Source organism: Anabrus simplex, chromosome 1 (genome assembly GCF_040414725.1).
Source record: "Anabrus simplex isolate iqAnaSimp1 chromosome 1, ASM4041472v1, whole genome shotgun sequence".
Lineage (NCBI taxonomy): Eukaryota > Metazoa > Arthropoda > Insecta > Orthoptera > Tettigoniidae > Anabrus > Anabrus simplex.
Genome location: NC_090265.1, coordinates 88,486,776 through 88,499,876, shown reverse-complemented (window position 1 = coordinate 88,499,876; position 13,101 = coordinate 88,486,776). Strand labels below are relative to the sequence as shown.

At 38.1% G+C, this 13,101-nt stretch overlaps 1 protein-coding gene across 1 annotated transcript in view; it reads right to left on the bottom strand.

The window, feature by feature from the left end:
- The window catches only part of LOC136861791 (glutamate receptor 1-like), a 373,013-nt gene that overhangs the window by 188,708 nt on the left and 171,204 nt on the right, over window positions 1-13,101 (bottom strand). Inside the window, exons 4-5 of the mRNA XM_067138845.2 lie at window positions 12,315-12,447; window positions 3,720-3,840 (exon numbers count right to left, since the gene is read on the bottom strand). Coding sequence (XP_066994946.2) covers window positions 3,720-3,840; window positions 12,315-12,447 — 254 coding nt within the window. The remainder of the gene's footprint in view (window positions 1-3,719; window positions 3,841-12,314; window positions 12,448-13,101) is intronic.

Sequence of the window (13,101 nt, the reverse complement as noted above, 5' to 3'; positions counted from 1 at the left end):
GTCAGTTCTTTCTTCAAGCAAATTCTTGACAATATCTATCATACAATGTTTAATAAGATATTCTGCAAACATATGACCTTCATCAGCTCGAACTGTATGACACATTAGGCAGGAAGTTTCCAGTAATTTTTCATTATTGGTTTGAGCAAGCGTTATCGTAGTTTTCCGTGAAACCAAAATATCACTGCAGTTCCTCTTGAGAGAATCAGATGGTTTATCTTTTAACTCGGGGCGATGTCCCTAGAAATAACGCCTGAGTTTAGCCGGACATGTGGAAGTGTTGGTCAACATATTTTAACAAATCACACAGAGAGGCTGAACATCATCTGCTTCAATGAATCTCACATTCAAGCAATCTTCTCTACATCCTCGTTTTTTGGCGGTCTTTCTGCCAGTGCCTCACTACTGTCGCGCTTTGGAAATAATGATTGAGTTGAGGCCACAGATAGTTTCTCTTGCGGAAGCTCTTCTGCAAACAAAGGATAAAGTGGATTACTTTTTTACAATCATTACTTTGTATTTAGCTCACTGGCGAAATAACTGAAATTTTTCTCCTTTCCAAATGCCTAAAAGTGAACAATGCAGGAATATGAGAATAAATGCAAAATTGAGTAAATTAAAATATTATAACAATATATCAGAACATAAATACGCGAAAACAATTTTTTTTCTAGTTGCTTTACGTCACACCGACACAGATAGGTCTTATGGCGACGATGGGACGGGAAAGGGCTAGGAGTGTAAAGGAAGCGGCCGTGGCCTTAATTAAGGTACAGCCCCAGCATTTGCCTGGTGTGAAAATGGGGAAACCTCGGAAAACCATTTTCAGGGCTGCCGACAGTGGGGTTCGAACCTACAATCTCCCGAATACTGGATACTGGCCGCACTTAAGCGACTGCAGCTATCGAGCTCGGTCGAAAACCAATTAGATGCATTTAATTCATTCAGTGGTGTAATGTTCTTCTACCTGAAAAATATCACGGTCTTTCGGGGTTCTGACGAACGAGTAGAATAAAATACAGCACTTTATTGAACACCTACAAACTACACATCTGAACCTCACAAAGAGGTCAAACGCACAGAAAGCTCGCAGAAAAATCGCCAATAAATCACAACGTTAACATCGTTGAAATTTGCAGTGAAGTAACTCTGAATTGACTAGCCAGCCTCTATTTGTATAAGGCCAAACTATCCAATCGCCCAAGTCACCATGGATGATGGAAGTGAACGAAGATCTGCAGAAACTGGGAGGAACAGAAAGAGAATTAAAAGACTGGACATATTTCAGGAGGATGCTTAAGGGACACTGGGACTGAAATTTGTAATTCCTGTAAATATTAAGATACTATCTTAATATTTTGTTGGCTAAAGCATGTGGCAGTATGAATATCTGTACCAATTTTAAACGATGTAGCTTTACCAGTTTCATAGATTTTAATTATTTTCCAATATTCATATGCAAATTATCAAAATATTCTAAATGTCAAGGGTGCCAAACCAATCCGGACAGCACATTTTTTAATAATTAGCTACTACCTCATTCTTATATGAAAATGAAACGGTGCTTTATTTTTGAGATTGAATTATTTACTATGAAGATAGAATTGTTTTACCCTACTGAAGTTTACTTTCTGTAAAATTCTTGAAATTTTAAGGTCCGAAAATTTTTTACAGGCAAACTAGAACTGCAATTCTAAAAGTACTATGCATGTTTATGGATAAAATACTAAGGAATATGCGTGTGAATTTATAAGACAAAAGCATCAGATCTTTAGCACGTAGTACATTTTATACGTGTGAAAATGTGAAACTGAGAAAATGGAATTTTTCTAAAATCATGCATATTTTTTAATACTGCCACTTTCCCTTCTTTCATTTTTTGCTTTCGCATTTCGGATTATGCCACTGATAAGATACTGAATGCATTTTGCAATCACTAAGTAATACTATCACTGAAACAACACAAATTGCAAGAAACATCACAACGACAATATATTACAAAAAAAAAAAAAAAGAGAAATATAGGCTACAACTCCCTCTTGAATACTTGTTCGTAAAGAGAAGGAACCATGAAGCATGGTAATCTGTAGTCGTCATAAATATTACATAAATAGAATTAGTTCACCTACAGGTACGTTATAGGCAACTAGCACGAGTCATGAAATACAAAAGTAGAACCTAAATGCAAAATTTCCTCATTCATTTTCAAGTCTTTGAAGTATTTGTAAATTTCATGGAGTAATTGTGACTATATCCAACGTTACATAGTAACACAATGCTTGGTCAGAAGTACAGAGGGTATTTTAAGTTCATGTTTCCTAATTATCCGATGAAAAATGCATAAATGCGTGTACAGGATAATGTTCTGCGTAGAACGGACAAAAAACGCGTTTAAATGGCTGTGCAGCAGGCGTTTAAATTTCTCGCTGCGCCTTTGAAAACGGTGGTACATGGAAAATCATACCGCTAATTCATCCGCAATGGTCAGGGGTACAGTGATATGTCAAAATCGAAGCATCGAAATATTTGATCAAATATGCCTAAAACGCAGTCCCAGTGTTCTTTAAACAAAAGGGGTTCCAGGACAAACCACCAAGAAGGAAGACATAGCCCCTTGACAAAGGAGAAAAAGGAACAACACAACCAGAGAATGCACAATTACTGGGAAAACATCAAAACCCACCCCAAACGCAACAGTTGAACATCGTGGTCCTCAATTGGCCTATGCGAAATAATAATAATAATAATAATATTAATAATAATAATAATAATAATAATAATAATAATAATAATAATAATAATAATAATAATAATAATAATAATGAATTACAAAATTTTAAAAAATACAAAATAGTCTGGAGTAAATACAACAAAAAATCTGTAACTGAAAACGCAAAATTACGACACTACAACATAGTTGTCAAACCAGAAGCCCTTTATGCATCAGAAACTCTGTTAATTAGTGGAAGATCACAAATAACAAATATCGGAAAAATAAGAGAGGAAAATTCTCAGGAAAATTCTAGGAACTAAATGCGAAAATGGCATTTGGATGAAAAGAAAGTCACAGGAAATCTATCAAGTAACAGAAAAATCACAGAAACCAGTAGAAAAAGAAGATTAAAATTCTATGCTCACCTGACCAAGCTAGATAACAATAGGCTAACAAAGAAAATACTAAATCTCGCAGTATCTCTAAAAAGTCACAACTGGCTTACAGAAATAAACAAAGATCTTCAGAAAATTGGTATAAATGAAGAAATCATGCAAGAGAGAAAAAAATCAGAAATTGCATAAACAAACACAAATTTGTTGATCAACAAAAAGACAAGCTACAGGGTGGACGGAAGAACGCAAAAAGAAGCACAGCGAAAGGATGAAGAGATTTTGGGAAAACAAGAAGAAAGGTTAAGTTTACACGCGCTCCTTAGTTGGGCATAACGAATAAAGTAATAATAATAATAATAATAATAATAATAATAATAATAATAATAATAATAATAATAATAATAATAATAATAATAATAATCGAACGCGATACGTACTTAAATCACTTTTAAATTGATTGTTTATTTAATCCAGTTACATGGACAGAAGGACCACTGGAATTAGTTGAAATACGCAACGGGATATTGCAAAGGCTTTTCTATTAACCAATCATACAACTTACTAGCAACTAAGTAATACTAGAGTTCTTAAAATAATCTCTGTTGACTTACCAGCCCACTTAGAAGATAGTGATACGTTCTCTTGCCCAGTGTGACGTCCCGGACGTGGCTGATGACAATTTCCTTGGCCATCTCAGTTGGGCAGTCCAAAACCACATATTTGTTGCTCCATCTGCAAGAACAAGGTGTGTTACGGTAGTGAATCTCAATGATACATTATAATCGATATTTACGTGTTGGGCTTATTTCTCAAAGAATTATTATTTCGATTTAGTGCATGTTATACAAACCGCAAAGAACTATTAAATGATCTTTCTCAGTGATAGTATTCTAGTACAGTTACATTAATTGCAAACATATGAATTTTACGCTTTATAACTGTTGAGAGTCAGTTGTATAACAAATAAAATGGAAGTATGCCTATTAAAATTCAACTCTGCTCGAGTTTCAATAGCAGTTTAAGAACTGTGCCAAGTGAACCTGACTTTGGAGAGGTTGCTTTAAACTACACTTGTTCTGCAATCCGAAGCCAATAGGACGTATCTCAAGCTCTTCAAACTTGTTTAAAACGAGTAATTAAACTTTAATGTTTCTATTGTATATATTGATGCTAATTCCACTTCTTTAACTATAAACAACAGTATTCATTTAGCAGAAAGAAAATTATATTTAAAAATGAAATACCCTATTTCGTGTAACACATTTACTCTTGACTGTTGATACTGTATAAAACTGGTTTTTACTTCAATGCTAGTAAACGTTTCGAGCATTTGGACTGAATTAACAAACGCAGTTAAATAAAACTCTCACCATAACGAGCAGGGCTCTCACTGTTGTGGTTTTGAATAGAATACGGGGATTGATAATTTAAAAAATCCGCTTAGGATTATAACAAAAGTAATTTTTTTGAAATGTCAGTATTTTAGTTCGGAAGCAAGTGAATTGGCCATACGGTTAGGGTCGCGTAGTTGTGAGCTTGTATTCTGGGTATGGTGAGTTCGTATCCCACCGTTGGCATCCCTGAAGATTATTTTCCGTGCTTTTTCATTTCCACACCAGGAAAATGCTGGTATGTACCTTAAATAATTCCATGGCTGATTCCTTCCCAAACCTAGTCCGGTTCGCCGAAATCCTTCGATGAAATGTCGTATGGCTTTTAGTGCCGGGAAATCCCAGGACGGGTTTGGCTCGCCAGGTGCAGATCTTTCTATTTGACTCCCGTAGGCGACCTGCGCGTCGTGATGAGGATGAAATGATGATGAAGACAACACATACATCCTGCCCCCGTGTCGTTGGAATTAACCAATTAAGGTTAAAATCCCCGACCCGGCCGGGAATCGAACCCGGGACCCTCTGACCGTTCAGCCAACGAGTCAGACAAATCCTTCGATGTGCCAGTGCGACCAAAAAAATTGCTGGACTTCTGTGCTAGTATGGGTTTAGCAGTTACGAATACATTCTTCAAGCATAAGTACAGATTAAAAGTGACTTGACATTAATTCACTGTAAATTCGTAAAGGGCTAGTGTATGAACAAAACATAAATAAATCAATTTACCTTTTAACAGTAGCAGTTCAAATTTTTGAAATATCAGGGTGTGTTTAATTTTCATATGAAACTGGAAGTTTCCCTAAATTGGAATCTCCTTCTAAGCAATAAAGATTTTTTAAATTATTTTCTTTCTCTTCAACCGGCACATATTTTACTTCTCAATCTGCTAACCCTCCAGGGTTGGTTTTTCCCTCGAACTCAGCGAAGGATCCCACCTCTACCGCCTCAAGGGCAGTGTCCTGGAGCGTGAGACATTGGGTCAGGGGATACAACTCGGTAGGATGACCAGTACCTCGCCCAAGCGGCCTCACCTGCTATACTGAACAGGGGCCTTGGTGGGGAATGTGAAGATTGGAAGGGATAGACAAGAAAGAGGGAAGGAAGCGACCGTGGCCTTAAGTTAGGTACCATCGCGGCATTTGCCTGGAGGAGAAGTGGGAAACCACGGAAAACCACTTCCAGGATGGCTGAGGTGGGAATCGAACCCACCTCTACTCAATTGACCTCCCGAGGCTGAGTGGACCCTGTTCCAGCCCTCGTACCACTTTTCAAATTTCGTGGCAGAGCCCGGAATCGAACCCGGGCCTCCGGGGGTGGCAGCAAATCACACTAACCACTACACCACAGAGGCGGACACATATTTTACTTCCGTTTCTTTTTTGTTTTGTTTTCAGAATTTGCTTTACGTCGCACCGACACGGATAGGTCTTATGGCGACGATGGGATAGGAAAGGCCTAGTAGTGCGAAGGAAGCGACCCTGGCCTTCATTAAGGTACAGCCCCAGCATTTGCCTTGTGTGAAAATGGGAAACCAAGGAAAAACATCTTGAGCTGCCGACAGTGGGGTTCGAACCCACTATCCCCCGGATGCAAGCTCACAGCTGTGTACCCATAACCGCACGACCAACTCGCCCGGTTTCGTTTGTTTTCTTGGCTCTGGAAATACTTATGTTTTGCTGATTTTTGAGGTCAGGAAGTTCACTTTTATATGGTCTCCTAAGTTCAAATAACTTTTGGTTTCATTAACTGATTTCATATGTTGAACTCCACTTCACTCCACTGCAAGTAACGATATGTGAGGTGATAGATGCTTCACAGCTTCAACAAAATCAGAAATATCGTGTAGATTTTTGCCCACGGTTTGCATTGATAGGTAAAATAAGAAACGGCGGCCATAAATGCATGACCTGGCTCAAAATAATTTGAGTGATAAATATTTCATCCGATTATATCACATAGAAGAAAAAAAGAAGAATTAGCAAGCAACATGGTTACTAGTTTGGTATTCCTTGCGAACTGATGCGAAATTCCAATTCTAAAACCGAATTAACAAGTGCCCTTTCAATAAATGTTGGTTCTGTGACAATCACTTTGGGAACCAATGTATTATTAAACTACTATCGTGAAATGGTAACAAAGTAATATTTAATTGATAAAGTGCATTTCATTTTCCAGATTCCTTAAACTACTTTAAGCTACATTTATAATTTTCCTCGTTATTTTGGCGAGGATCTCCGTCCATATTTGCCCATTGACGTTCGTTGCGCGTAGCACTATAACAACAAAATGCCTTGACATCTGCCGTGATTTCGAGTTCTCCAGCACCGTGAGAAAAATCTTTAGCACGACTGCATTTAAAGGACCGCTATCTCTTGGAGCTACCTCTAGTATAAATTCTAGTGTGTCACTTTCCCTGTCTTGATGCGGTTCTGTGTACCTCCAAGCACTTATTTTCGGTAAATGTTGTCTCGCAAGGCAGCCTCTGATTGAATCAAGGAAGCAAATAAGTACATAAATTACTATTTTTGAGAGAATTTATACTACAGTAACTTATACAATAGACAAGGTCTATACAAATGAAATTGTGAAAATATAAATTCACGGTCCTTATTTTTTTTGTAAGTAACTTGACGTCGCACCGACACAGATAGGTCTTATTGCGATGATTGGACAGGAAGAAGGCGGCCGTGGCCTTAATTAAGGAACAGCCCCAGCATTCGCTTGGTGTGAAAGTGGGAAACCACGGAAAACTAGCTTTAGGGTTGCCGACAGTGTGGTTCGAACCTACTATCTCCCGAATACTGGGCACTGGCCGCATTTAAGCGACTGAAGCCACCGAGCTCGGTCACGGTCCTTATAACGTATTAGACGTTTAATTGTAGGTCCCATGAATACGCTGTGTATTAACATTGTTAAATTACCTTATTGATCACTACTTTAATGAGATAAGTGTTGAATCCCCAGGTAAAATAATATAAATAATCCACAGTAATTTGATATCGATCGGCTTTACTATAGATAATAATAATAATAATAATAATAATAATAATAATAATAATAATAATAATTTAATAATTTCGTGTGGCTATTTCTAGCCGAGTGCAGCCTTTGGGAGGCAGACCCTCCGATGAGGGTGGGCGGCATCTGCCATACGTAGGTTGCGTCTTATTGTGGTGGAGGATAGTGTTATGTGTGGTGTGCGAGTTGCAGGGATGTTGGGGACAGCACAAACACCCAGCCCCCGAGCCATTGGAATTAACCAATGAAGGTCAAAATCCCCGACCCGGCTGGGAATCGAACCCGGGACCCTCTGAACCGAAGGCCAGTACGCTGACCATTCAGCCAACGACTCGGACATAATAATAATGTCCGGTGCATTTGTTTAAAGTTCAGCATACTGGCTTTCAACTGAGGGATCCTGCAAAACGCATATTTTGCTATAGATACTTATATTCATGTCCACTGTAGCCTACAAGATACATTTGAAGACCGATTATTGAATATCTTGCTTGGAGGATATAAATAATTTTTGAAGATCTTCTTAGCCTCCTTTCCCCTAGATATCTCAATATTAACTGTGCGTGATTTCATATCCCATATCTTTTTTCCAGTCGTTGCCCAATGATAATAAAATTAACACTCATTATCATTTCGCCAGTTGAAATCAACAATACAATAACCATTCACAAATAAAGATCTAATGAGGGCAACTCCAAATGCGCTTGTCGTGGCCAATTTTTGGTCAACCAATGTTTAAAATTTCCTTGTTTAATTTTTGTCTCTCTTACTTTGTACTTCTGACACGATAAATAAATAAATAAATACCATTCACAAAAAGGTTATACTGCAAATAATTGTAAATAATAATGTGATGAGTGATCTCATTACTTACCCTCAAATTAATTGTCCGTGGATCTGATGATGATTGTGTGAAACATGTTACTCTCTCACTTTCCTTGAACATAATGTTACAATGCATATCATCTAATGTATGCGTTTCTATTTCAAGAGAAATCTTTGCAAATTTGAAACTGAATTTAGATTTGGGTAAAGTACTAGGAGAGTGGTTAGGGAAATCATTCATCTCTCTGCCTCATGATTGCCCCAAATTTAGGTTGTGATCCAATGAATTTCGACTAATGAAAGATGGCTGGGAGTGTTACGTTCAGTACTGCATGATGTGTAAAATGATGGCCCAGTCTGAAGCCGCACTCCTTCATCTAGTACGAAATTTGGAAACTGGGGATCAAAAAGCATTCTTAATATTGAGTGTTTCCACCAGACACGGATGACTGGTCGTCAATTATGAGACACCCTGAGGAACAAAGAGCTTGAGACCTGGGCAAAGGATGTAAAGGAGTAGAGATATTCACCGATTGTCCTAAACTCAATAGGTGGGTAAATAACAGAAACGGCTTTTCACTACAACAATGATCAAAGACCCCAAAGGTGATATAAACTTTCGGGCTTTTCCCGTGTCAATAAAACAAAGTGAAATTCTTTTAAAGCATTCTTAAATTCAAACCTTCATTATTGGAGATGTCTTCCTCGTGAACAGACGAGATTTTCTTCTGTAGACGCGGAATAAGTTCTCCGCGGAACGTAAAGAATTTCACCTTGTTTTCTTGGCACGGCGAGAGCTCAAAAGATTATAACATGTCTACAATTACGGACCGTGAAAACATCAGTCTAAACCATAAAGATGTCCTTCAACGTTGTAGCTTTCCGAGGAGTTCAGGTACAGGAATGAACACAAGCCGTTGTCGCCACAAAGGCTGTAGCACGACATAAACTTTAACTAATGTATTCGGCTTCTGCGCGAATGGTGAACCAGTGTTTCCAGTTCAAGAAGTAATATTTGTAAGATAGGGCTCGAAAATATCTGAAGATTTAGTCAAAATTTCGAAAGAAATATGATAAATTTTTATTATTTTGATGGAAATTAAATGATCATTGGGCGATAATTGTCAGTGACTCAAGAGGATCTTCCTCTTTCTTAATAACGATGATCGATAGATTGATAGATAGATAGATAGATAGATAGATAGATAGATAGATAGATAGATAGATGTCTGTATTGGGGTAGTTAAGGCCATTGGGCCTTCTCTTACACTAAACCAATATTAGTACACATTAAAGTCATAATTAATACTACCGTAATTAATACAGATAAGACACAATTTTTTTTGCTAGTTGCTTTACGTCGCACCGACACAGATAGGTCGTATTGCGACGATGGGAAAGGAAAGGGCTAGGAGTGGAAAGGAAGCGGCCGTGGCCTTAATTAAGGTACAGCCCCAGCATTTGCCTGGTGTGAAAGTGGGAAACCACGGAAAACCATTTTCAGGGCTGCCGACAGGGGGATTTGAACCTACTATCTCCCGAATACAAGATACTGGCCGCACTTAAGCGACTGCAACTATCGAGCTCGGTAAGACACAATTTAAACACAATCAAAATATAACTGAAATAAAATTCCACCACAGTGAGACATATATACAACAGCAATAATAATAATAATAATAATAATAATAATAATAATAATAATAATAATGGCTAGTAATTATGCTGTAGTAGCACGATCAATGAAAGGCCATAAATACACAGTTTACTCGTATCCTGCTGTACCTCTCAGCGCTCTTTTAAATGACACTGTAGTTGGTATTCCTCTGACGTCGTCCGGTAAACGATTCCATTCTCGTGCGGCAAACACACAGAATGAGCTGTTATATGCGGCAGTTCGATGGTGAGGGATGATGAGCAGGTTGGATGTTTTGAGCCCTTGTATGCTTGTCATGAACATTTGAGAAGTAATGTAAACGCGAAGAAAGATAAAATGGGGAAGATATAGTAAGATTATTGTTAAAATGAGCCTAACACTAGGTCATCGCCCGCCCCCTCCTTTCTTTTTCTCCTTGCCCTCCTAGATTTGGTTCTTTGTCAGATGCTGAAAGACCGTACCAGTTCGTAATACTAACAGAATTTTACTCTTCGACTGTCCTTAGGAGTTATATGTTATTCATGTATTGAAATCCCGGCTCAGCCGGTTGCCATATTAGGATAGGTATAAGCCGACAAACTCGCAGCATTCTTACATTAAAGGAACTCATCTTCGTACCCCAAATGATTTTGAAACTGATAGTATATGAAGAGAAGTTAAACACGTAATACTGTATTGATGTGCAGCCGTGCCAAATGCTTATTCTGGGGCCGATGACCTCGATGTTAGGCCCCTTTAAACAACAATCATCATCATCATCAATGCTTATTCTGGTAACTTGTGACTACAAACAGACAGTGGAAATCATCAGAAGATTTTCATCTAATTTCGTATTTTCTGGAGAATGTTTAAATATCGGAAGTTTTTCCGAAATGTTGAAGGATGTGATAACGCTGAGGTGAACTGCAAAGGAACACACGACGTCACAGAGTATGGGCTGCACTAAACTGCTTCCTGCGTTCGAACAAGTGGCATGTGTTCGAGGTAGTGCACTAAATTTCATAAACTGGCTCAAACAGAAGAACTGGTTTTATTGCAATCAATCAGTATCACTCTACATCCTACGTATCAGACCCGACGGTCCGGCATTAAACGAACATAGACCTGGCAAGAACGGATGAATAGGAGAAAAGGGAGATATATGAACTCAGTCTGCCATACCTTAGCCTACTCTACAAAATCCCATTAAACTAATGGAAAGTTCACGTCCTATTCTTCGGAAACAGAGGTGACATAAATAATTTCGTCCAGAATATACTGATGGAACTAGGTTTCTCTGTCAATGTCTTCAGGAGCATTGACTTTAGATGTGATAAATGATTTTTAAATGTTCAACATCCATACTCCTAGCTCTCACTCGGTCAACCAGTTTGCCATCAAAGAGGTTTGGTCTCAAAAATAGTTATGAACTCGAAGATTATCTCATTCCAATTAGCAGCCATTCTTTTTTTTTTTTTTTTTTTTTTGCTAGTGGCTTTACGTCTCACCGATACAGATAGGTCTTATGGCGACGATGGGAGAAGAAAGGCCTAGGAGTCGGAAGGAAGCGGCCATGGGAAACCACGGAAAATCATCTTCAGGGCTGCCAACAGTGGGATTCGAACACACTATCTCCCGGATGCAAGCTCAAAGCCGTGCGTCCCTAACCGAATGGCCAACTCGCCCGGTAGCAGCCATTCTATATTGTATCAACCTGATTCAATACATACAAGTAATTTAGTATTGTAAATCCTAGTGTGGACTCTAATGGTCAGGGATGAAAAGAAAATCCAGGTCTTTGAAATGTGGTGCTAGCACTGCACGCTAAAATTTTCCTATACCAGTAGGGTTAGCAATGAAGAAGTGCTGAAAATTTTTAATAACCCACTGATAAAACGATTACAAAGTAGAAGGAATAGATTCACAGGTCACCTGATAAGACATTCAAACTGGTGAACCAAACTGATGGAGTGGAGGCCAAAAGGAGAAGAAGAAGATCAAGAAAATAATTTATAACAAACATCAATAATGGACGACCGTACGCTACAGTAAAGAACTTACCACTGAAGAGAATACCTCTGTCGTGAGGGGGACAATGCTGCCCACCAGCTATCTAAGGTTGGGAGATAAAGAAGAAGAAATCCTTATGCAATCCCATGAAGACGAAAATAAACTTACATTTTTCTTCAATTGTACTTCTACATTTTAAAAACATTGATTCATAACTTTATTACCCATGAGTGTGATATAAAGAATCGATTACCCGCCCAAATCCCTAACATCCTGGCTTACACTACCTTTATAGTCTCTCATAAAAGAAGGTATTACATATTAACCTGCTGAGTTCCTCTAGACTGTGTAAAAAGTCGATTGCTTCGGACATGTTTTGGATTCTCTTGACTGACTCCACTTGGAAGCTCTCTTTGCCTGGCTTCAGACTCTGGTAAATCTGCTGCAGCCTCAACAAACCTGGAATCAGACAATACATCAAAACAAATAATTATGTTCACAGGATGGTTCACAATGGAGTACAGTAGACATTTTTTATGTTTACAAATAACATGAAAATATTTACATATATTTATTGTTATCCAGTTAAGTGCCATTATGATGAACGTATTTCAAAACATTTTATGTTGTATTTATTCACAGAGGACATTCTTACAGAATACCGTAAATCACGACTTTAAGTCAATTGCATTAACATTGCTAAACCTTGAATAATTTCACGAACTATACTGCTATCCTGGGAGAATACACCCTAAGTACAGTATTTAAAACAAACCACTTGTTCCAGTTTTCTAATCAACATCTGACGTAGAATACTTTTAGGTTTCTTTCCCATTGACGTCAATTTAGTCTTGAAAATACTAACTGTATATATTTTCAGAACGATCTTAATTCTTCAGCGGTGTGATGTGAGTAATCTGAAGATGTTCACTTGATTGTACAAAATATGTCACTTTGTGCTAAACTGTATCTTTTTCATTAGTTTTTGGGTCTTAATTCGTATGAAAGTATACAAGTATTTCATTATAACGATTCATCATTTCCTCCAGTATACTAGAGGGCTCATCAGTTGGAACAGCAAACCTTCCCAGGACATCGGTTAGTACGCCGTTG